Source organism: Rhinolophus sinicus, linkage group LG02 (genome assembly GCF_036562045.2).
Source record: "Rhinolophus sinicus isolate RSC01 linkage group LG02, ASM3656204v1, whole genome shotgun sequence".
NCBI classification, from domain to species: Eukaryota; Metazoa; Chordata; class Mammalia; order Chiroptera; family Rhinolophidae; genus Rhinolophus; species Rhinolophus sinicus.
The window spans coordinates 60,107,612-60,133,839 of record NC_133752.1 but is presented as its reverse complement, the minus strand read 5'-3'; the positions used below and the strand labels follow the sequence as shown (position 1 = coordinate 60,133,839).

The 26,228-nt window shown below is 33.1% G+C and overlaps 1 protein-coding gene across 1 annotated transcript in view; it reads right to left on the bottom strand.

Moving 5' to 3' along the window:
• TMPRSS11F (transmembrane serine protease 11F) overlaps positions 1-23,013 on the bottom strand; it is a 73,959-nt gene extending 50,946 nt beyond the window's left edge. The window contains exon 1 of the mRNA XM_074318186.1: positions 22,931-23,013. Coding sequence (XP_074174287.1) covers positions 22,931-22,941 — 11 coding nt within the window. The 5' untranslated portion in view covers positions 22,942-23,013. The remainder of the gene's footprint in view (positions 1-22,930) is intronic.
• Positions 23,014-26,228: the final 3,215 nt, after the last annotated feature.

The window sequence follows — 26,228 nt, the reverse complement described above, 5'->3', positions numbered from 1 at the left end:
TCTAAAATAGTGCAAATAAATAATACAAGTAAAGAATTAGAATATAGTCCTGTTTATTTCTTTCACAGAAGCTAATGGTTTTGTTTTGCTCTCTTTTGTTCTGTTTTTGGTCTTGCCTTTGAATATAATTCTTCAGATGAACTGACGGTTTATAGTAAAGAATATTTTCATATTTTCTCCATAGTTATCTATAATTTAATACAATTATTTTCAGAGTTAGTCATATATTTTTCTTCATAAATTTATGAAAATCATTGTTTCTGGATTTGCAGCAAAATTAATTTGTTGATCTGCAGATGCATAAACATGGATAATATAAATCTATTAGTTTTCAGTGCAAAAATGCTCTAATGAGTTCAACTGGTTCCACATACTAACCAGTCAGTAAAATTAAAATAAAATCATGATCCTCAGTCTGAAGGCAACAAACCTAGAATACTTAAAATAAAACTTATACCTTTGTTCTAACAACCTTCTGGAATAATGCCTCATTCTTTAATGTTTAAATGCAGACATCAAATAAGAATAGCATTATTATGATATCACATTAGTGTACTGATGACATGTAAAACAACTATCACGTTTGTAAGTCCATGTCATTCTAAAAAATTCATTAAAGTAAACAAAATACAGGAGCTAAAGCCTTTTGGTATTTTTAATAAAAACAAAACGATGGTTATAGTAATGAAATACACATGAAAATACTACTAGAAAAAGCATGTAATTTGCATTGGAACTCCAAGGGTTCAAACCTTTGTTTGGTCACGTATTGACCCTGTTATCTTGTTGTCTCTGATTCTAAGAATCCCTTGTCTATTAAATTAGGGTGATAATATCCCTCATCTCTCAAGTTTGTCACAAGGATTTTTTTTTTTTAAATCATGTAGAGATAATTCATAATTTCTGAAGAGCTATATGAATAAGAATTGTCAGAAAACATACCATTGAGAAAAATAAAAGATTATTTTACCACTTTTTATCTAACCCTATATTTAATGTAATTCCTTACATGAATTTTGCTGCTCTTTGAATAAATGAATGAATGATGAATGAAAGAAATGCAGTCTAGATCCTAGATCTAGAAAAATCATTTGCATACAAAAGCTGAAGAATTCTGAAATGTGTTATTATTAAATATGCAACAAACAATTATTTCATAAACATCCACCATGTTTTAAGCACTAGTAGTTACTGGACACACAGTGAATAAAGCACAAATACATGGTCCTTGCTGTCGTAGTGCTTATAGTTTCTGAAGGGAAACAGATAAAACTTATAAACATAGCGATCCTTATGAGTGGTGACAAATGCTAGGAAGTAGGTGAATAAGATGTCCATGATCAAAAATAAGAAGATTATAGATTGAGTGGGGAGAGGGAACTGCTTGGAAAGAGTGAGTAAGCAAGTTCTCTCTGAAGTAACATTTTTGCTGAGACATGAAAAATCAGAAGAGATATGCCATGTGTAGAATGGCAGCAAGTCTGCTTCTGGTATATGGAAAGTGTGTGAAGTGCTTGCATTGAAAAATAACTCGGTCTGTTTGATGAACTTGTCACTGGAAAAAAATACTATGGAGAAGCAGCTATAAACCAGTGAATATTTTGTGGCTTAAATTTTTGTTAGTAAGAGAACATTTCAGTTCCTTTAGCAGAAAAAAATCTCTATTCCTAGAGATAGCCCCTGTTTACATTTTTCCTGAGTCTAAGTACATGCTGCTATTTCATTCTTAGGACTTAACTAAGTTAGATGTCTCAAACTAACTACATTATTACAGACCAAAAAGATGTATACTAAAAGAGCTCAGTCTTACACCTTTCTCTCTAGACAGCTGCACAAGTATTCTGATCAAGTGAGCAAACATGACCTATAGTATTGCCCCCTCCAAAGTGCCACTCATGCAGATTATCAAGTAAGCCTGAGTTATGTCCTCATTTACAGGCAGCCTCTTTAATGATAAACACTGTAATAATACCTAAATAAATAGGTGAGAAAGCCTGTCCACTCCCAGTAATGATATCACTAATTGTAATGAGCTCTATGATTAGTATACTCATATATCAAAGATGGCTGACAGTTGGCCATTCAGCAATTGCTTATTAGAGAGAAGCTACAGCTGGTTCAGTCTTGAACTTTTAAGAAGTTTATTTCAGCAATTGCAATAGAGTTGATTTTCTATTTTGTTTTATAGAATTTTTCTTAAAATGGAGGTTTTTCTGGCAAATTAATTGGGGTGCTAACAAGTGTAGATTAAGTAGAAGTGTGCAGAAGTAGGCCACCTTCATTATATATTTGTACATTAAATGGCATGAGTGTCTTTTATGTTAGGCACAATAAAGAAATTGTTATATGATTAAGACATATCCCAGTCCCTCAGACTTCAAACTAGGTATATCTTTTAGATTATTAATCTTAATGTGCAAATCCATAGAACAAAGCACATGTATATGTAGAAAGGGTGTCAAAAAATGTATACACATTTTAAGATATATTATCTATGTAGCAGTAGTTCACTGTGATCAGAAGTGTCTGGACGCTGCTGGTAACCATTTTGAGCACCTCTTGTAATTGCAGAAGTCAAACGTGACTTGTATATTGAGTATTGCAATTTTAATACAGTTTTTCCTTTCTTAAAATGTGTATACTTTTTTTTTGGCACCCTCTGTATATTATGCAAATATATAATAGAAACATTTAATAATAAATATTAAAACTACAGTATTTTATTTGTTGATGCAGAGGCAAAGCTTGATTTAAGCTTTGTAAACTCAGGTATCATTTACTTTCTCTGAACTCCAAATAGGTTAGAAGTTTTTCCTGTAGTTTTCTCTACCACAGTCTTATTATGTGACTACTGAGTTCATGGCAAAAGGTCCCAAAACTACATATTAATAATATGACAATTGGTTTATTCATGTATAATGTGTTGTTTCTGGGCAAAGTTCACCTTGTACTGAACTTGGAACATACCCAGAGCCATATGTGTGTGATCTGATCAGCAGGATTGTTACATGTCCTTTTCTTATACTTAATTCAGTTCTACTTAAGAACATTTTATTATGTGCCTAATATATTCAAAACACTAGGGCAGGGGTGTCCAAACTTTTTTCAACGTTTTTCACCAAGGGCCATATGCGGTAAAATACACAAACAGCCGGGCCACTCACTCTAGGTGAATTACATATTGCCTCACCTGGTTTATTTAAGTAAACTAAATATATTTTTGGAATTTGCTGCGGGCCAATTAAAAATGGATCACGGGGTTGCAGTTGGGCCGCAGTTTGGACACCCCTGCACTAGGGATATGAAAATTTTTCAGAAACAAAAATGATACGCACTTTGTATTCAAGAGGCTATGGTAGAGTAGAAAGACATAAAATAATAAAACTCAATATAGTGTCATAGGGAAAATAATAGTTTTACCAAGAAAACATGGAGAATTGAGTAATAAAAGTTGTTTGGGAAAGGGACAGAAATGGGTACAGGAAAGACTTCTCGGACAACGTGATAGTTGAGCTAGCCCTGGAAGGATAAAGGGAGTTCCTCAGCACGTGATATTGGGTTAAGTACATCCTGCACCTATTACTTCTTGCTCACAAGCACAACTTCTCATTATCATAACAGGAATATGACCAACCACAAGTTTATTTGGACGTCAAAGAAAACTTACTGATTAATAGAATTTTCTACTACCACTCAATAGAAAACTTTATCAAATTGACAAAAGAAAATATTTCACATGTTTTAGATAGAAAATGAGAAGAAGAGTTTGAGAGAATTTGAGAAACCATGTTAATGGTTTTAACACTCTAGTTCAGCTGATAGCAGTGCAGTTCTTTTTGGGAGGTCTCTTTCTATGGGGGGACTGTTAGCAATACTTGAACCCATGAATCAGAAACATTGGCAAAATGGTGGGTAGTAAAAGAGAGGAGTTGATTGTGTTGTTGCCACATTTAAAAATGATACAGCTGTCTAAGTAGAAATGACACTGGGGTATTTTCATGAGGAGGCAAAATTTGCTTTGGACTTAATAAGAATTTCAAAGAGTAGGAATGCAAATCAAAGGACTCGGGCAAGAAATGTCCTTGGTTTTATCCAAAAGACACATGAGGGTACATTCTAAAAATGTCATCATAAGTTACTACAGAAAAATAAAGAACTGGAAAAGTGGTGGGAAATGGGGAGAATTTCAAGTATGAGTTAGTCATCAAAATTAGCTTCCTTATCAGCTAGACATGACTGGCTTAGCAGGCAATGGAGAAGAACAAATTTGCAAAGTATGGGCAGAAATTGCATAGCCTCCTGCTCCTTTAATGGAATCTGTAATAGCTCTTTAGATGGTGGGGGAGGGAATGTTAGTCCTATTACATCCTATTCACATAGTGCAATATAATATAAAAAAAGCATATGGGACATTTCTGGATATCAGTGATAAACATTTCATGTTTTCCAAAAATTCCTTAATTTTTTTTTTTTTTTAGATCTACCCTCTTTATAGATGACCTTTAAAATCATGATTGCCATCTTGTAAGCACCCAGAAGCAGCCTCCTCTCTGGCTATAATAAATATTGGCAAGGTCAGCTCCATCTCTAAAAGTCACTACATGAACAATAGTATTTAGTAATTTAATTTAATTCCTACAAATATGAGTAACATTTCTATAATTTCCCTGTGTCCTTCAAAAATATACCAGGCTCTTCAAAAATTGTCTGCCTCAAGAAGACTTTATCCTTACTATGACTGCCAAGCATACTGTTAAAAGACACCTGTAATTTCACTCATTTATTTAATGTATGTTTATTGAGCATCTATCTACTTACTTCAGGCACTATTTTAGGTAGTAGGACTATAACAGGACTGAGGACATGTTCTTTACCTTCACATCTTTTATTTGGGAAGACAGACAATAAGCAATAAATAAATCTGTACATAAATGTAAAGTGTCAGGTAAGAAGATAAAGAATGAGTGGGGGTTTCTTGGGGTAGGCTGGGATTAAGGTGATTAAGGGAGACCTCTCTGCAAAGGTGGCATCTAAGTACAGACATGAACAAACTGAAGGGCGGAGCCATGCAGATATTTGAGGGAAAAGTATTACAAGCAGAGGGAACAGTAAGTCCAAGTGTCCTGAAGTGGAAGCAGAGTTGGTGTGTTTGCCAAAGAGTGAGAAGGTCAATGTGGCCGGTGTTCAATGAGCAAGCAGAAAAGGGAAGAAGATGAGGTCAGAGAGAGAGTCATGTAGTGGATCAGGTCACAATAAGGACTGCTTTATGTTATTCTGAGTGAGAAGGGAAGCCATTAGAGTTTTGCTCAGTGGAATGAAATGGTTCTATTAAAGGGGTCATTCTGTGGAGAATACACTATGGTGGGGGTTGGGGAAAGCATGAAGGGGAGGCAGGGAAACTGGTTAGGGTACCATTGCAATAGATCGAGTGAGAGAAGACAGTGGTGTGGACTAGGATGGTAGCCGTGAGGACATCAGAACATATACGTGGATTCAGAATATATTTTAAGGCAGTGCTTTGTCGATGAATTGGTTGCAAAAGGTGAGAGAAAGAGAAGACATAAGGAAGATTCCAAGGTGTTTAGCCTGAGCAGGGGAAAGAAACATTTTGAGATGGTGAGACCCCTTTCTCAAATTAATGCTTATATGGAACTCTAAGATATAACATTCACTTAAAACGGAGCTGTTCTGGGATGGAGAGGGTGTATAGAACTCTACAGTATGTAATTGCCCCATTGAGGCACATTTGCAAGAATTAATGCTGAATTTCACATTGACATGCCAACTCTTTAGCATAACCCCTAAGGTCTCTCCTGATGGGTCCCTCAGCAGCATGATCAGTCACACATTCCGTCCTCTAGCCTTTATCTGCCATACACCCAAGGAGAACCTTTTCATCTTTCAAGTATCACCTCTATAAAGTCTTGTCAACATAGGAAACTCCTGGGCAGACTTTGATGTGTAAGCAAGCAACCCGCAGGCAGACAATGGATATAGAATGAGCCATGTGTTCCCTTTTTGTCCTAGGGCCTCAGAAGAGATAGGAAAGGCTGGAATCTGGAGAAGTTTGTCTTTGACAAAGAGACCTGCTTGCTCTGAGAATGGTTACAAATGCAAATATATCAATAAGTATCGGGGTGGGAATTTGAAGACTCCTTTCTTGATTTTACCCAGGAACCCATGTAGAATCTCAGAATTCACAATTAGACACAACTTGTAAGTAATCCCCTTTAGTCACCAATGCTAAAATCCCCTTTATCATATGAGAACTATAATATGGGCCAGCCTATTCTTACGACCATTCCTTCTTCCTGAGCAAAGTTCTCTCACCTTTGAATAACCTGAGGATGATTTTTAGGAATGCATTCCTAAAGTTTACATCCATAACACTAGTTATATTTTTTCAGGATCACACAAAATGGATCTAATGTTTCTGTCACATGTAATTCATTGAGTAAGTTCTTACTGAGAACCTACTGTGTACTCAGCACCATTATAGGCACTGGGTATTCGCTGATGAGCAAACCTCGGTCCCTGTTATCACATAAATTAAAATCATGTGAACATTTCCAGTTCCTTCCACAGTTGGCCAAATCCCCTTACTGCCTTGTGAAAATAGGGACATGTTGAGAAAGCATTTCCTATACATCTTTCAAGAATTAAGAACTATTAATAGGAATTATATTACAGGTGAATATAAATGAGGAAAGCACAGCTCCCTGAGAACTTTATAAGTATGCTTCTTTCATCATAATTTAAGGCTATGACTTTGTTTTAAAATCAATTACCTAAATGATGCTTCTCAAAATCAGAAACAGAAAGCCAAGAGTTTATTTTTCTTGAATAACGTTGTATATTAGTTTGACTCAATAACAAAGAAAAGGAGGATGCGTTGACCAAGGGTTTAAAGTGCAAAAGAGAAGTTATCTTGTGAGGATTCTATAAACATCCTTGAATAAGTGTGGCCGGTATTATTCAAATTGTTTTGGTCATTCTCACATGACCTCCTCATTGGGCATATTTCTGTGCTTGTTCTTAATGTCATTAAAATGTTACAGGGAAACCCTGTGCAATTAGTTTGAAGTGGGTGAAGTGAATCCATCAGATAAATGATGCCATCGACAGGAGAATTTAAATACCTGGCTATATCCTTAGTACTAAAGAAATGTAAATAACCAGGCTTAAGGTAAATGAGGTACACTCCTCCGTGAGCAGCATAAACATTTATGTGCTAATCAGGTGTTCTCCTGGAAGGTACCAGCCCTGAGGGGAAATTCTTTTTATGTCTTACACATGTCTTAACATATTTGTATTCAACCTGAAGCCTACATAGACATTAGATATTCTGTTTGGGCACAGTTCTCTCTACGTCTTGCCAAAAAGACTTCATTTCTGGGAATGTTCATGATTAGTAATACCTTTTTAACACATGTTAACTGAGGTTAACAACCTTCCTTAAAACAAACACACACACACAACATGCACACACACACGTAGTGATACACACATGCTAATGGATACATGTAGCAACAGAAAACAAATATGCTATTCATTTTAAATGCAATTTTGAATGTCCAAAGGAACTTTCAATCTCAGCAATATCCACAGACTCAGAGCACTTCCTCCCCAGTATTTAGCCATTGGTATAGGGTACAGTGGAATTAAGTCACCAGCAATGGACTGTCTTTCATTATGGTCTGCTCTATGGTCGGTTAAAAGGCATAAAGTTTGTTTTGAGTGATTCGAGTCAAGATTAGTATTGTATAGTATAGTATAGTACAGTATAGTACAGTGGTTAAAAATACCTTCTGGAACCCAGCTATTCCCTTTTAAACCCCCACGTTAATGCTTACTAATTCTATGGCTTTAGGCAAGATACTTCTCTGTGCCTCAGTTTTTTAATCAGCAACATGGGTATAATAACCTCTACTTCGTAAGTTTCTTGTGAAAATAAAATTAGACAATATGTGTTCTATAAGTTCTACAAAGATTTGTGCTGTTATTAAAATGCTTCCAACTTGCTGATTTTTATAAAAACTGTTTTTTCCAGGAATAATTGAATTCAAATGTCTTCCCTCCCTTTCAGTATGGCCATTTTATTTTGGTTCTCACTGCAATGAATATTTTTCTGTATTCTTATCTGACTTTCTTGCCTTTAAAAATAAAATGGCTCTAGTAGGAGGCCAAGGATGGAAATGGAGAATAGCAACTCATCAACTAGTTGTCAAGAACATAGTACAAAGTCCCCTCAGAATAACCAAGGCCATCGTGCATTTTGGTCTCATTTATCTATTAGGCATTATTTAGGTTGAAGCTTACCAATGAGAGGTGGCTCCTGTATAAATTCTGTATTAAGTGTGATGTTGTAACATAAATAAACCTCAGCACCATAACCCCAGAACACAGCTGCTTTCCCCCTTTACCTTTTTGCCCAGTCTACTTTTTACAACTGAAGCTTACACATCTACTATCACAATTTTCATTTCTCTCAGTTTAATACTCTAGTTTCTCTTCAGATCACATAAATATTTTGCCTTTTCACTCCTCTCAGTGTAATATATCTGAAATTATTTCTTCTCTTCCATGAAATATCTTAATAAAGATATTTGTCTTTGCAAAACTTTTATTACTACTCTTATGACAACTCAGACATTCGTGCCTATTGTATTGAGAGATCATGGAACAGATTGCCCGATGTTTGCAGGTAACAGTATGTTCTACTGCTTTATAAGCTTTATAACTTCTTGATAACCTTCAGTTCTATATCTGAAAAATCGGGATAATGGCTCTAATATTCTGGATGATCTTAAGAGATATTGTAAATGAAGAGCTGAGCCCAGTGTCTGACAGATAAGAGGCAGTCAGTAAAAGGAAAGCGTTATGATAACTATTATTCATCAATGTGAAACTGTAATTCATTTGATAGAACCTCCCAAATGTCATCTTGGAGGAGGCAAATTTGTGTGATTTCCACTTTGGAACATCTCCTCTCTGCCAGTCATTGTGGTGAGTAGCAAACTCATGCAACAGTTCCATCATGTAGTTATTAATAGCTTCATTAGTGATGAATTAACTATTATTTGGGCAAGATTAGATAGCAAGAATTGGGACAAAGATTTGAAAAGAGGACTATGATTCCAAATCTGAAAATATTGCTGTATTCTTCACATCTTCCTTTGATAATTAAACTCAAAAATAATTAAACCCAGAGAACAATAGTGGATTCTAAGCTGATCTTGTTTTTACTTTATCCCCCCAGCAATCTATCCAACACTATACACAAAATTTGGGGAAGTCCTTTCCAGATGGTGTTTCTTCTGCTTAAATGTCTTCTCCAGCTGCCTACTGTCTACTGAATGAGCCTACACTCTATAGCATGCACTCAGACCTCTAAACCTACTATTCCAGCCAACCGGTTACCATTTTTATTAAAGTTCCCAGTAGGTTTTGCCTACTGGACTATCTTTGATCCCTTGAACACTCCCCCAACTTTAATGATTCGGCTCAAGCTGTGGCTACAAACAGTATTGCTCTTTCCTACCTGTTTCCCACACCTAAATCCCACCCACCCTTCAAGATCCAGCTCAAACCCTATGTTTCTGTGGATGCTATCTGAATTCCTAGATTAAAGTGAGATCTCTCTTCTTAACTCCAAGCCTCTTTGGAGGAAACATTCTTCTGTAATATATTGTACTCTCTCTACTACATGTGTATTCCCATAGTGCCCTATACTTCTTCATCCTTAATCATGCGTAATTACATATCTTTTTATTGATTTAATGTATTTTCTTCCCCCTACTAGGTTGAAAATTCCATAGGGCATGGATAGTGCCTGTCTTGTTCACTGCTATATCTCCTATATCTAGCACAGTGCCTGGTATATAGTAGTTGTTCAATAAACATATTTGAGTACATAGTAGGTAGTACATTCTACTTCATTTAATTGTCTGTCATACTAATAATCCCCTACATCCTCTCTAAGTTATGACCTCCTAAAGAGGAAAATCTGTAAACTTTATATCACTCATTGAGTTCATAAATATGTATTAAATGTGCAGGTATTAATAAATCTTCCCTTATAAAGTTTGTTCTATAGGAAATAAAGTTTCAGAATATTTACATTTATAATATTATGCATTAAATAAAATATATTTTTAAACTTCAAATATAAATATCCTAGATAACTGCTTCTAGGTAATAAACTGAGGTATAACGGGTTAATATTTTATGAAATACTACTTGGTGCTAACTCATAAATGCCATTAGGAATAATATATCATCTCAAGAATTATAGCATAATGGGATAAAGATTTACAGTTGACTAAACCATGCTGATTTATATAAAAGCAGCTCAATAAAGCCTCAAATCTAATCCTGCTAAAGTTTTACTTTGAAATAAACTAGTAATTTTTTTTTAAATTAAGTTTGTTTTCCTAAACAGTTCAGAAATAACATTTAGTCTCAATCACTAGTAAGTTACATAAAAATTATCCTTACCACTAGGTTAAATTTACATGCATAGGAACTGTCTTGGTGGCTTAGTTCTAGATATTATTTATGCGTATAATTACATTTTCAAATACTTTATAATTCAAGCTGTTTATCTCTCAGTTATTCTGGCTTAGTAATAATAGTTTACTCTGCATTATTAAAAATTTTACCTTTGCATCATTGCACTGAAAGGTTCTTCTTTTGCTTGAAATTTTCCTCCCACATGTAGCTACATGTTTCACACACTCATTTCATTCAGATGACCACTCAAAAGCCATTTCAGAGAAGACTTCTCTGATTGCCTTAAAAATCCCATCTTACTTTATATCTCTTTTACCTGTTTTTGTTATTTTTTGTTGTATTTATCATTATCCAACTTATGATATATGTTTGCTTATTTTCTGTCTCTTCCATTAAAATATGTTAGCTTTGTGTCAAACACATGATAGATATCAAGTAACTATCTGATGAATAAATGAACTTAACATTTAACTTAACAGTTGTCTTCATGTATTGTTCTTTCAGTATTTTGTAACATAAACTTCTTTAGCAGGTTGAACAACAAGTGTGTGTCAAAGATATATTCAGTTGTCTGCATTTATTTTTCAAATATACATACAGCTAATCAAAAGACATCTAGCTACATAGCGTAAGTTTCTTAAGGAAAGAAGCTCTCATACTGATTTAATATAGCACTAATTTTTTTTGCTCAACATAGTGAACCAGCATCAAAGGGAAATAGCTACCCCATGTGTCATGATTACTCTCCTTGGAGTCGCTCTAATACCAACTAAAGGTTGTGATGTAGTTACTTAATAAACTGCTTCTAGTTAAACTTTTAGAGTTAAAATTTATCTGTATAAGTGAATCCACCTACACAGATAGCTTTTAACTCTAAAAGTTTAACTAGAAGCAGTTTATTAAGTAACTACATCACGACCTTCAGTTATTATTAGGACGATCCCAAGGAGAGGTAATCATGACACATGCAAGACTCCTCTTCACAGAGAGGGTGTCCCAATATTGCTCTGATCTCTACTAATCTGTACTTAAATATTTAAAAATCTAGTGTAAAGGATATAAAGAAGTAGTGGTAAAACTATTGCATCAACGAGAATTTTAGTAAAAATTTTAATACAATAAGTTATTACTTTGAGTTTCACTGTATGGAACTACAGGTGGAAAAAGGTAGTCACAGTAACATTGACATTGAAAACTCATTCTTTCAAAACCTATCCTATAGACTTATAGTAATAATTAAAGATATAATATCATTTTAGTCTCTTTTAGATACACCTTCATTTTATATTAAAAACAGAATCATGGCAATGTAATGACCATATGTTGTAGTGGCTTCTGATATTTAAAAAAAGTCTGTGTACTTAAATGTTAAATATTTAAGAAAGTATATATACATTTGAATATTGCTCAGCAGTCAAGTAATTGAGTTTTCAGTGCTAACTTAATGTTCCATTAGTATTCATTCGCTATTCATTTCTTTCGTTGAACAAATAGTCACCTAAGGATTTTCTCTAGAAAAATCTCTGAGTATCTACCAGAAAGGGACTAATATGTAAGTTTACACACATCACAGAATAGCAAATTATATATAAAAATCAAACTGTCTTTCCATATGTTAGCATTGAACAAATTGATATTGAAATTATAAAAACAGTACCATTTACAATTGCATTAAAACCATGAGACACTTAGATATTAACCTAACAAAATTTGTAAAAGATTTACATAAAGAAAACTTTTACTTATATAACCTTCAACAGAAATAAATTACATAAATAAAACAAGACTAGCTAATTTTCTTCTGTAACAAGTGTCTTTGCAGAATCCATGCATAGATGGCAAGTATCCTTAGAAAATCCTGTATATTTTGCTTGCCATTTTTCATGTTAAGACTCTCTTTTACTATACCTTCCTTCTTAGTAAGACTGTCACTAGCTGAATGGTTCAGCAAGGCTTAAACCATTCCATTTCCACAGATTAAATTGCAACAAGGATTGAGAGAGAGAGAGAGAGAGATCATAAAAATGTACTTCTTGTACACTGGCATGAGAACTTTTCAATGCTTAGTATTACTTTGAAATGTCTGTTTTAGAGACTAGAAGAAATCTATTACTTTCTGAAATGGAGAATCGAAGTTTGTAGTTAGGAATATTTATTTTTCAATTATCTTGAGTATCAAAGGGGAGGAAGTTACTCTAAAGAGAAAAGGCATAAGTGTTCAGATCATGTTCACGGATTGAACATAGTTAAATCTCTATTCATATTCATTCCCTAAAATGGTGGTGGGTAAAGGAGATTTCTTGAAATTTTGCACAGGTATTTGCAATAATAAAAATGTTCCATCAAAATATAAATCTGAGCACTGAATACAAGTAGTATCCAATTATTATTTAATGTTATCTTAAATGAGAAGTTGGGCATTTCATTGAAAAACCTTTCTGGCTCATTTTGCTTCTTAGAGTTCTCAATCATCAATTCAATTATAAAAAGAACTACTAATACCATTGATACTGGGCAAAAATTCCATTAATTCACATCCCTACATATATTTGACCCCAAGTAATTAGTGCCAGTTAATCCTGATAGTTCCATTTCCCCTGGTCAATAGTTGTTCAAGAATGGGCATGAATTCAGTTCTAGCAATGATATATGAGGGGAAGGTAGTTGGGGGACTGCTGGAAAGACTCCCTTTCTTTTAAAATAAGTTAAAGAGATGGCTTCTTTTGTTTTCCTCTTGACATTATGTGTCCATGTGACCCATGGGAATGCCGCAGCCCTCTTGCAGCTTTGAAAAGAGCCAACCTGAGGACAAAGCTGACTTACTGAGAACAGCAAAGTAGAGAGAAAGAACTTGGGTCTCATATAACACATTTGAGTTGTTATATCAAACACCACTGAGACCAGTCCGGCCTTTGGGTTTACTGTTATAATAAATAATAATTTTTCTTATTGTTTAAGCCAGTTTGAGGCTGTTTTTAATTAATTCTAATAAAAACATCCAAACTAATACACATATTTAAATATTAATTACACAGCCTCTAAGGGTATGGAATAGCTTTTATTTTTGAAACTTCAAGAAAGGTTTAATTCAAGCTCTATTATAACTCAATTTTTGATATTTCACACAATGGTTTTTGTATTACATGCACATAAAAATATTTAAAAAGAAAATATAACCTACTGAAGAGAGAAACTTTGTTTACAATTTGGAAGTATCCATTACATATGCTCAATATGCTAATTACAAAAGATTTCCAGCAATTTTTTGAATTCAGGTCTTCAGTTTTATGCTTGGTAAATAATTCTAGCATTTATATATTCATTCAAAAAATAGTCATTGAAAATTTTTACCGGTTGGGAGTGAAATGTTTAACCAGACTACTCATAGAATTTATAAACTAGGGAGAGATGCAAACATTAAAAAATATTATAGGAATATGTGTGTAATTACCATGAAATGCTAAGAGAAATGCAAGGTGGTCTTCTATGCATATAATGGAAATCTTATATAGAGTAAGGAATCAGGGAAGTTTTCCCTGAGGATATTTAAACCAAAACCTGAAGGATTATCTAAGTAGATAAGTGAGTAGAAGTTTGTTAAGTTCATATACTGAAATAAGACTAGTGTGGATGTAATATAAAGTCACTGCAAAAAAAAATATGCAAAAAATCCCACAAAAATTTTTGTGTATGAGTGTGCAAAAATCAGCTTTATAAATAGCCAATATTATGGAATATAAAGTTTATTAAAGAACAATAATGTAAGTATACAAAGTTGTATCACATTACTCTGAATATCTTTAAAATTTAGTAACTGAAATTGTTGGAAAAACTCAGTATTACCAGAAATACCATATAGACACAACATCTACAAATTATACAAATACTACTGTGATGATTATATATAAACATCCTGGCATATTATTAACATTCTTCTATCCTTTACACCTGTACTTTATAGTCCATTACACAGTTCAGCCCTTGCTTGCATGTTACTTTTTTTTTTGCTAATGTGTGTAAAGTTACTTCTCCAAGATTGTATGTGGCTGAAGGGCGGAAGTTTATCTTTTGCATATTTTCTGTTTCCAAAAGGCCCCTGCATAGCAGTTAGTTAGAAAATCTTGTTGACTCAGAAAATTGCAACTATGAATATGAATCACAGTGTACCCCAGATTCACAACTTGCCAGGATTTCCTGAGGACAAGAAGGACATAAATCAACATTTGACAATCAGCAACTAACAACAACTACAGTAACTTTCTAGAATCAAATCAAAATTTCCTGGTCTGAAGTTTTATTTTGTCCTCTGAAACCATAGACAAATAAAATAATACGTCTGAAACTGTAGACAAATAAAATAATACATATAATCTAACAGTAAAGAGAAAAATAAGACTTTTCCATTAGGTATTTGGACTTCAGATCAAGTAATGATCGAGGCATTTATTTTTTTCCTCACAAATGATCCTGGAATTCTCTTTTCACATAATGGCATAAATTGAAAAGGAAAATGCTAAATTACATGAAAGTGCATATTAAATCTCACCTTCCCTTCTGTATAGCACACCTACCGACTGGGTCCATACCTCCTATGTCAGTTCTTCATTTTTTTTTTTTTTTTTTTTTAATGAGATAGCCCAATGGCCTCTGAAAAACTCAAGTCATTTCTTTCAACTAGAATAATTTTAACCATCCTCATCCAACACAGCATAAAATGCTCCTTGAGAAATCAATCTTGCTACTTGCAACTTGAGTTTGGAATAATATTTTAGGGGGCAAAGGCAAACTTAAAATAGTCTTAGTACTTGAAAAAGAATCCATAAACTGTTAAGCACATACTCTCCTGACCAATATTTTGTATATTTTTTGAAGATTTTTTGTATGCCTTCCCTAAAAAATCTTCAATATTTTGTCGCCTACTTGAAGACCAAATAGTTATACAAAGTGCTGTTAATCCCCATAAATTTGAACTTGCAATAAATATCAGTTCTATAAATATATGACAGATGCCAAACAGAATGTGCTATTACTATGCAGTTTCTGGCAAACTAAATAGTTAAGTGTATAAATTTTAAATTAAAATTTAAAACAGTTTTCAATAAGCAGGCGATGTTCTTCTCTTAGCTTCCTGTACTGGTAGAAAGCTTTGTGTTTCAGTGGTATTTCACAATCCAGTTAAGAGGGAGGAACTATAATTAAGATATAAATGTCCTAGATAGAAGAGATCAACAATGTTCTCACTTACAACCAATATAATCTGCATATTAAATAAACAAAATTAACATGTCCTAGAATCTTTGTCACATTTCTGAAGCGCCATGTAGGTTAGAAAGCTGCATACAAAGAAATTTAAGAGCTTCTCATTCTTGAAATTTTCCCCTCCAATGCTGAGTTAGATGACTTATCATTGACTAGTGAACTAAAATATACTACCACCCAAATGTGCTATTTCATTAGATTTATAATTTCTTCAAATAGCCTTTTTTTCCCCTTTTTGAAGGTCTGAGTATACATTAAGTGGTTCAGTGATAATTAATTACTATAATAAAATCATCTAATTCCCAGAAGTTCAAAAAGACATACTATGTAGCTATGGAATCACATAGAATAATTGAATTTTAACTTCTACGCTTTTAAAGAAAACTTACAAACTGTGTATATAGTTTAAGCAATGTAAGTATTTAATTTTATCTTTGCAAGAATACCTAGAATTCTATTATTTCATATTCTGTTAGATCCTACTTTTATTTCCATGAATAAACAGAAATTTACTTCTATATTTGCATGAAAATCCATTAATCAACTTATAGTATTACATCTGGCTACAGATAAAACTCTAAAAAGGAATTGCAGAAATAAAGCTCATAGCTATATTCATAATAGTAGTCATATTTCATTAAGTATATTGAAGGATTTGGAATCTAGTTTCCATGTATTTTCTCCTTTGCAGTTAAGCATTATAAATGCCACATTAGCATATGAATAAAAGAAAATGCACTTCTAATAGGTAGATTCCATTCTAAATAGTGTTTATTTCATTTATTCTAATGTATAGATAACATAATTAAAGCAGATAATCCGCTCCTAGGCAACTAGAAGAACTAATACAGACTATTGAATGAAAGTGCATCTTAATTAAAATTTATTGCATCACTTCCAGAAAGACAATCATGAAGATTAACATCCTTTATCTTTATTAGTTTAAAGATATGTTCCTTGAGTTTCTGATCCACTTAAAAAAATTTGTTTTGAGGAAATGTAGGTTAACACTTAAATCTGAACTCAGCTTTACTATGTTCCTTGATAATAAACTACAAATCTACCTAAGCCATCCAAATTTCCAACTAATAAAGGGTCCTGGGAGTCAGGCAAAATGGATTCCCACAATACAAATAGATATACACAACTCTACTAAAAAATTGATTCAAAGTCCGTAAGTTTGTGAATAAAGATATTTTGGGCTAATAAGCCATTCTTTCTATGTGTCACAATTTAGTCATAAGTAGTGTTCATACTCTTTAAAAGCTGTTGTCAGTAAAAGTTGATGGCAGCTGACCAGCTCAATAAATGGAAACAAGGAGAAATGAATGGTTTTCCCAATTCTAAAGTAGCAAATACTGACTAAATTCTTGCTGCTCTTGTTGAGCCAAAGGGTAAAGAACACAGAAGCAGTCCTAAGCAAAAAATAATTGCCCCCCAAAAAAGATGAATCATGAAAAGCAAAGGATCTAAGTCTGTGTTTACCTCTAAAGAGGACATATTTTTTAATTTTACTAAATATGTAAAAGGTGAAGTTACTGGTCTCAAACATTTTATCTGTTAGTATCCCAAGTACCCAATCATAATACCCCATGAGTTAATGTGTTCTTAAAAGTAGTATGATATATAAGCAATGAAAAAAAAAATTAGTCGATCTTTCCTCTACCTTACCAGTAGCAGAAAGAGTGGTCAGTAGTACTACCTAAAGCAACTGAAGTTTGCGATTGGAAATGAGACTAGTAACCACCAAGGAGAAAGTTGATTATGGAAGAATAAATGATAAGTGGGAAGGGAAGATTGGTAGGAGGGTCATAATGGGGCAGGAAATGCCTCCTGAACTTCATAGAGATGAGAGCTAAGATGATACCATTGATCTAGTTTCGAGGTGGTGTACATGCTAATTGTCAAACCCAATCCTTAACATACGTGTACAACTTGTTGAGGTCTACAAGCATGATCGAAATCATGAGTTCATTATGAACGATGCAAGTAAGAACACTGATGTGATTTTTAATCTATTGTTAGAAACTTATCAAGATGAAAACTGTAGATTCTTACTGTAGAGCTCCTCTTATGATTTGACAGTACCATATTGTACTAAAGGCCTCATTCATGTTAGGTCCTTCTGCTTGTTCACATTTGTTTGGCTGATCATACAAGAATCTGTCAATGGGTCTAAGATGGGTAGATACAATAGTTAAGGCAGTTGTCTGACGCCTTATAGATCCAAGGATTGATTGGATTCCCCCACCCCCCTTTTTTGCTTATATTAGTGTTTAGACACACCCTACACTCTGTTTTGCATTGGATTTTTTTTTTTTTTTTCTATTTTCAGAAGTTAATTCTTGCCAACATGCTCTATCTTAGTTCACCTGTTGGGATGTGTGTTCAAGACGGTTTGACATTCTAGTATCTAAGCCACACAATTAGAAAATATTTTTTAGATAGTTTGAAGGATTTTTCAAATGTTACCTTCATCACTTTTAAAATCATGTAATTTTAAAGTTGCATTAGTCATTCCATATGTTATAGTCTAGGATAAATAAAACAAGACCTGAAAAAGATTTGATGAGTTTGAACCATGTAAAATTTCTGGTATTCAGTCATTTTTAATCTACAAAAGAGGCAATTTCATGTGGCTCCCACTAGTAGATCATGGTACTGTATTTTCTATAGTTACATTTTAAATTAATTCCTTTTTATTTTACATAAAATACCTAAGATATGGGCTGCTCTCTTTATCCAATGATAATAATGTATGAATTGTTGAATGCCTCAAAGTGTTATAGCTTGTTTTCCAATTTTGAGCAGTAATCAGCAATTAATTGTAAAATCTTAAAAACTTTGTGAAATAATTTAAAGACAAGTCAATATATATTAAATACTGGAAACTATAGGGAAACAATTAAGAGTCAAAGTTTACTGACATACACTATTGGGAGAAAATATAATGTACAGAGTCAAAAAAAGAAAATGCGAACATCTCTGATTTGTCTTTGAATTGGTTTTTAAATCTGGATTTTAAATATGAATGTTACTGAAATGTTAAGAGTTCAAATGCTTAATAATAAATGATGAAGTCATGTAGTGGTTATGATTTAAGAGTATGAAATCTTTGTTGTTATTTGTCCCTAAATATCCATCCACTACCTAACATACCGACCCTGCAGCAGTCAAGACACAATTGCTTTTTTAAAGACTACTGCAAATAACTGTAGTCTTTAAAAAAGACTTATCTTCTTGGTCAAATCCTGTTCCCATCTTGTCTTCCCACACATATTGAATACGTGTCTTAAGAGGTCCTATTTAGATCTTCACAAGACTTCTTTAAGCACAGTAGGAAACATTTTCTGTACATAACACTTTAAAAATACATTTCATAAATTTAGCTTTCATTTATCTTGCAGATAAACAAACGTAGACTGTATAGGGTTATCATATAAACTAAAAATCTATTTTTTTAAAAAGTAGGCAGGTATCACTGCCAGCATTATCATCAAATCCAGCAATTACAAAATAGACAAATTTTTGGAAAAAAGTACAAATCCTTTGCCTCATAATTATCACATTTATAATTCATACCCATTTGTTTGTTTAGTTGTTTATCATGTCTCCTCATTTAGACTGCAAACATCATACAAGTAGAGAATATTTTTGTTTTATTTATATGTGTCTGAATGTGTATGTGTTCATGTGCATGTTATATGTACATGTATACACACGCAATATATAGCCACGACATTTCCCATGTGTATATGTAATGTATGTGTGTACATATATTATCTGTGGATAATTTGCAACTAGTACATTAAAAGCTGGAATAATAAGCATTTGTAGAATTAATGAGTAAATTAAACTTTAAAATCTAGTCAATATGCATTTATCTGATGTTTTCATCCTTTCTACAATAAATACCCATCAGCACCACAATATAAGTTTATTTGGAATTAATTCTCTCCACTGTTCAGCTTTTTATTAGCTTCTGAATTATTGTAACTCAGATATCTCATAGGCTTTCTTGAATAGATATATAATGAGAAGTAAACTTGAATTTTTATTTATTCCTAAGTTTTCCTCTTTCTCAGCATGTGTGCTTTGGCTTTAGGCATAGTTTATCATAAGTCTACACACAAATGTTGAGAGTCTACAGTGGGGCGGGCAATGTATTTGGCAATGGAAATACAGAGAGCTCTCTGCTTAACTGAGGAGACATAATTGAAAAGAAATAATTAACCATACAGAGAAGTACCAACAGAAGTATATAAAATGTGGTATTCAAGTTTGAATAGGATAGCTGTGCTTCAGGAATAATTAAGATGTAAGATATGAGGGTAGGAGAAAATTTTCACAGTAACTTTGATTAGAATCTTGAAGGAAGACTATAGTGTCCCACCGAATGCAAGAAGAAATATTCATTGTAGGCAAAAGAAACATGTACAGATGTGGTCTCCCTGCCACTCCCTTCATTTAGTTCTCCAACTGTATCCAAAAGGCAATTGAACCACCAAACTGTTCTGGACCTCTCTAAGGATTCTAAATTGCAAATTTCATCATTTCTTCTTCTTGTTTAATTTCTACTCAACTCTCATAATATAGTTCAGAGATGTTAATCTGGTCCTTCCTAGTCAGATTGATCACTTCAGTTCCATCTGGTAACTTCCAACAGCTATTTGTGAGCATGTCTCAAGCCTCTTGGCCTTTGCAAGGGCTATGTTCTCGAATCCAAGAATACCTCCTTCTTTCTCCTTCAGCTAATTCCTAGTTGCTTTTTAAGACTAAACTCAATCATATATTCAAAGAAGCTTTTGTGAGATTGAGTGGGCACTCCCATAGCACCTGTTTATGCTTCTTTTTTTTTTACGTTTATCATAGTGTGCCATTAGGGTGTGGCTTATTGATTTGCTTCTCACCTCTGAGGTATGTACTTTCTGGTAACCATATCTCTTATCTTTGTTTCACTTGTACAGAGCTCCAGATAGAGGGACTAGTAAAAACAAAAAAAAACCAAAAAAACACAAAGTATACTCTGGGGTAACTTAAATAGTTCTCTAGTGCCTTAAGAAAATTAATGTCCTCCATATTAATTAGCTGTTAACTCTTTGGAAATCATAGAATTTAAGTACTCCGAAGGATTTTAAAGCTAACTACTGTAGTGTTTTAATAAATATTTTTGACCATGACCCACAATAAAAATGTTCTACATCACACCATGGGGCACACACACAATTATATATCTGAAACAACAGTTCCACAGTACAATGCTTATACTTACTACTTATGATATAGTAAAAATATAAGAAAATTAACATCAGATACTATTTCATGATTATCTAATACAACAAAGGAAAAATATAATAAAAATAAAACAAATAATAAACTGATAAACCAAAAATAGCTTCATGCTTATTCACAAAAATGATTTCAAGTCCCATTATGGTGACAACCTCTCCTCCTCCCCCATTTATTTTAGTTTCAAACTCTCCTCATATTTTACAGATACAAGAAGTGAAGTCTGGAGAGATAAGTGACTTGTCCAGACAAATGAGTGCAAAGCTGGATCTACACACATCTAAGTGCTAGTACTAGTACTCTTTCCAATACACCACAATGAGAAAGATGGAAGTTCTGCTAAGAAGCTTTGCATAGCTAACTCATCCTCTCTTTGAGACTATACTCCTTGGGCAAAACACCTTTACTGGTGAATTCAATTATGCCAGGGTCCATACTTTTTGATAATATCTGTGTTAAAAATAACACTGATCTGGAATCCAGTTAGAAAGGAGACTTAAAGTCATCAAAACTATAAACTCTGGATTAAAGCTGATGAGCCTTCAATATAGAAATTTCGTGTCTGTAATGATACTTTCAGAGTGAAAAAAATGAGTGAATAGAGATGATGCCATAAATTGAGAAGAGGAGAACCAAGCTGATAGAAAAGCCATACTACAGAATTCTGAAAAAAATGAGACTGAAAGAACTTCATGCTCTTCACTAATTTTTTTGAAACTAAATTTGTTAGCATATCATATTTGTATGAATGTTTGTCAAATATAAAAGTAAGTTTTTTTCCACTGCATATTTTGTCTTACTCTGTCCTTATCTTGGTAAATAAGAAATACACTTTCTTTTATTTGATAAGAAGTTCAGATAATATTCTATCATGAAAGGGTCCACGAAGGGAATATTATGCATGAAATGGAATCTTCCTCAGGCTCATGTGTTATTTGAGAAAAAATTAGAGAGGGCAAGAACATTCACCATTTAATGTCAGAGTCTATAGGCCTAATGTATTACATTTAATTGAAGCCAAAATCAAGTGACTGTACAATTATAGTTATCACAAAATCATGAATGAGTTTGAAACTTTAGTCAATACAGAACATGTGGGAAAGGTGTGCATAGATTGTTCAACAACCTCTTTGAGAAGCAAGATTAGACTGAGCAGGAGTTTGAATGAATTCACTCTGATCAAGTGTCAGCTGTTCATTTCTGAGTCTGTACAATAGCCTGAAATTACCTAAATATAAATGTATCTAAATTTCTTTACCTTAAATTCATTAGTTGATTAATTATTTTGGAGTTCAATTATGACAAATATCACATAGAATCTAGATTTTTTAAATTAAATAATTTTTACATATGAACATTTTAATTTTTATCACTTCATACGTATATACAATAATCCTGTTGCTACCATACTTTCTATTATTTAGAGTTAAAGAAATAAAAATTGGAGTAGATTCTCCTCTTACATTTATATTTCAAGTTTTCCCAGAATATACTTCAATAAGCAACATAAAATAAAAACTTATACCAAACTATTGATCATACTAAAAACACCAAATAAACTACATTAAAAACTTCACTTTTGAAGCATAGGTTTCCTAAATGTTTAAATATAATATAGCTAATTTATTACTGCTTATCATTTATATTTCTATTATTTAGAAAGAAAGGGCGACTTTGGCTCCTCTTGTTTAAAAATACTTTTACATTTAAAAACAACAACAAAATAACACTTTAACTCAAAATACAATAACATACATGGAAAACTTATTTTTAAAACACTCTCCACCAGCCAACATCTGTCCAGTCTTTCCCAGGAGTTGTAAACCTCTGTCCCCTTGATAACCCTGACTGAGAAAAGCTGAGTACTTACGCGTACATCATGGACCCAGGACTGGGGCAGCTTCTATTCAGTCACCATCTGATCTGTATCAGCCAGGTCAGGGCTGGGAGACTGGAAAATAATGACAGTCATTGGCAACAGGAAAGAAAACGAGTCTGACAGGTTTAGTGACTGAGATCTGCAGCCTGGATATAGTCTGATAAGAACATGATCAATGTTGTGATAGGTGGTTCCACAGAGAAGTTCCCAGCTGTGGAGGGCACACAACGTGAAACTGGTGATGATTCAGGCCACGCACTTCCAGCTGGGGAGGAATGATCAGCACTGAGGTGTGGCCCCAATTTGTTTTTAAAAAAAACCACAACAGCAAACATTAGAGTACATTGATGGCACTTCTTGCTTCTTTCCTAGAATTGTGTTTCTTCCCTTTGAGGGAACCATGAGGTGTGGTGGTGTGGGAAAGACCTGGGCTCCACACAGGCCAGGGTGCTTGTTTTTGCCACCTTAGTGGTGTGAATCATGGGCAAGCTGCTTAGCTCATTGGGACTTATTTTCCTTATAAGTAAAATGGCAAGACTGTATTATCTTTTCTAATACTATTCATTTTATCTCTAAAGAAAATAGATTTTATTGCAAGAATTTGTTTACCCCCAAAAAGGCAAAAAGAGAAAGTATCAAAAACAAACCTCTTCTTTCCTTCCTCATGATGAGAAATATCATAGTCCATCTTAGTGTATGTGAATTTCCCAGTATTTATAAATAATTACTTTAGATAATGGCATTCACCCACAAAGATTTTAGTCTGAATATATGAACCCCCAGTAAAGATCAGTAAAGTTTCAGGATGGATATTACAATTTTAAGAGTTACTTTTAAAGGCTCAGAGCCAGGAGATGATAAAGAAAAAAAAGCTATAGAGTAAATCTTTGTTGTTCATACATTTACTTAAAATACTACAAATACAATATGAATCTAATATTAAAATTTCATTATCATATTCTGCTAAGCATTAATATGAAACATGTTTCCCAAGACATTTCACAAATGAAAAAAACTGAGGCAGATTGTCAGTATGTATAATCATCAATAATAGGACAAAAATATGTGACAATATAATTTTGAGAAGGAATAAAAATTTCTGAATAAATGGTTCACAGAACTTACCAAATAACTTTAATTAAATTGAAAATTATAACTTAATTTAGCAAAAGTAACTTTGTTCCTTGGAGATTTGATTTCCCAAAAGTAAAAAAATTATAAAAATCTGAAAAAAAAGGTGCTAAAAAGTTATGTGATTTTAGTATATAATTATAACCCACCATTATTTTGATTTTCTATATAGTAGTACTTGTGTTAACTTGAGATTAACATTGTGCATATATGCTTTTGAAATGGTTTTAATGGTTATATTAAAATATTTCTCATTAATGAATTGACATTTTCATAATTATTATTTGTTAAAATTTATTAAAATATTCTCAGCTCTCTATATTTGTTAATAATAATATGGTAGAAAATAATACTCTGTGGCTTTAGTGAAGAAAATTATGCTATACAAGAAGCATACCCAAAATAAGTACAAGAACCAACTTTGAGAGTTCTGGAATGAAACATGTGGTGTGTACATATTTCTTCTCTTACTTAAAACAGAAAAATCAGCATTTTTCATATTGGATCATAGGACTCGAGGAAAAATTAAGAGATACAGTAATATTTAAACAAAGATTGCAGTGGAAGCTATCTTTTTGTGAAAGCTCAAAAAAGAGGTTCAACTGTCGCCCACAGGAAACTTTCCTGCTATTTCCTGCTAATTCTCTTAAAGTATCTTCTGCTTGGTTTTAAAGGTTCTATTTCTTTGTTTTAGTTTTCTCCCCTCCTTGTGCTTTCAGTGAATATGTAAAATAACTTATTTTTCTTCTCTCTGATGATGTATTTATCATGATGGACTGGCATAGTGGAGTACACCATACTCCTGGATAAAATGACTGGGTTCAGTTCCTGGTGCTATCACGAGCTAACTGTGTGAACTTGAGAATGTTCTTAACCTTTCTACACCTCAGTTCATCCCTCTGTAAAGTGAGGATAATACATGCACCTAGTTTAAATGAGATACTAAGTATAAAGGAATTAAAATGGTGTCTGGTCCATAATAAAGTCCTCATATATATTAGGTACTTTATTCTCTCTCTCCTCTCATTTTTCCATCCAAAGGATTAGCACTATATTGCTAATTGTTTTCAATAGACTTCAAAAGTGGTATTTTCCAAGCTCTTCTCTCTATATGGTTCTTTTTTCAGCAACATATTGCCTCAAGATGCTTTATTTGTAATAAAGATATTGACGTATTGAGTTCAAATTAATGCAGCATATGAAGATTTTTAAATATATATTCTTAATAAGGTTTAAAAACTATCAGCTAATTCTGAGGGTTGGCAGGCGAGAGTAATTTGTACTATAGAAGTGAAATCACTACATATGAATTTTATTTCATAGGTTCTCAGCACCCTCAGCACACGTTACCACATGTGGGCAGACATCATACTTGTTTTTATTGCTGCATTGTTGATTGATTTATTAACAGTCAAAGACAAAAAGTGTATGGTGTAAAACATTAATGAGGAAAAGTCAACAATAAGAGGATATTACACAAGGACATCAAAGGGAAAGTTAAGATACTCCCAAATTGATCATATTTCTTTAGTGTCAAAAAAAAAGAAAGGAATAGGAAAAGATCATTAGAGTATATGAAGGGATTATGTACATTTCCTTGCAATTGCAGACTTGATAATAATTAATTAACTTTACAAACTTAATTAAATAGTCATTATTAAGGAAGTAACTTAATTTCATACTTACTAATAGCCTAAGGTTTGAGGACTGACCTTAAATTTTGCTTTGCACTTATTAAGGCAATCAGAGTACTATTTTTCCACTGAAGAAAGAACATAAGGAGATTTAATAAAGGATCACATCTTCACTCATGTCAGCACTGTCAACAGGTGATAACACAGAAGAGAGACTACTCTTGAGGGAAAAACAATGACTCCCATGGATTAGAATGGATGATGCATCACTGACCTAAGGAAAAGGAAACCAAATTAGGTAGCCTTTCTCTAAAATATTATAAGAATTAATTGAAACTATTTGTCCAGAAAACTGAAGTAACAAAAACTAGGGACACTCACTATAAAATTAATTCATCTTCATGGATCATTTCCATGGAACTGAGAAGATCAAAACATAATATATGGTATGTGCTTTTTTTAATCTCAAAGAGTAGATTCTGTAGTTGTTTGAGCCAATGTTCAAAGAAAAATTTTTTTCCAAA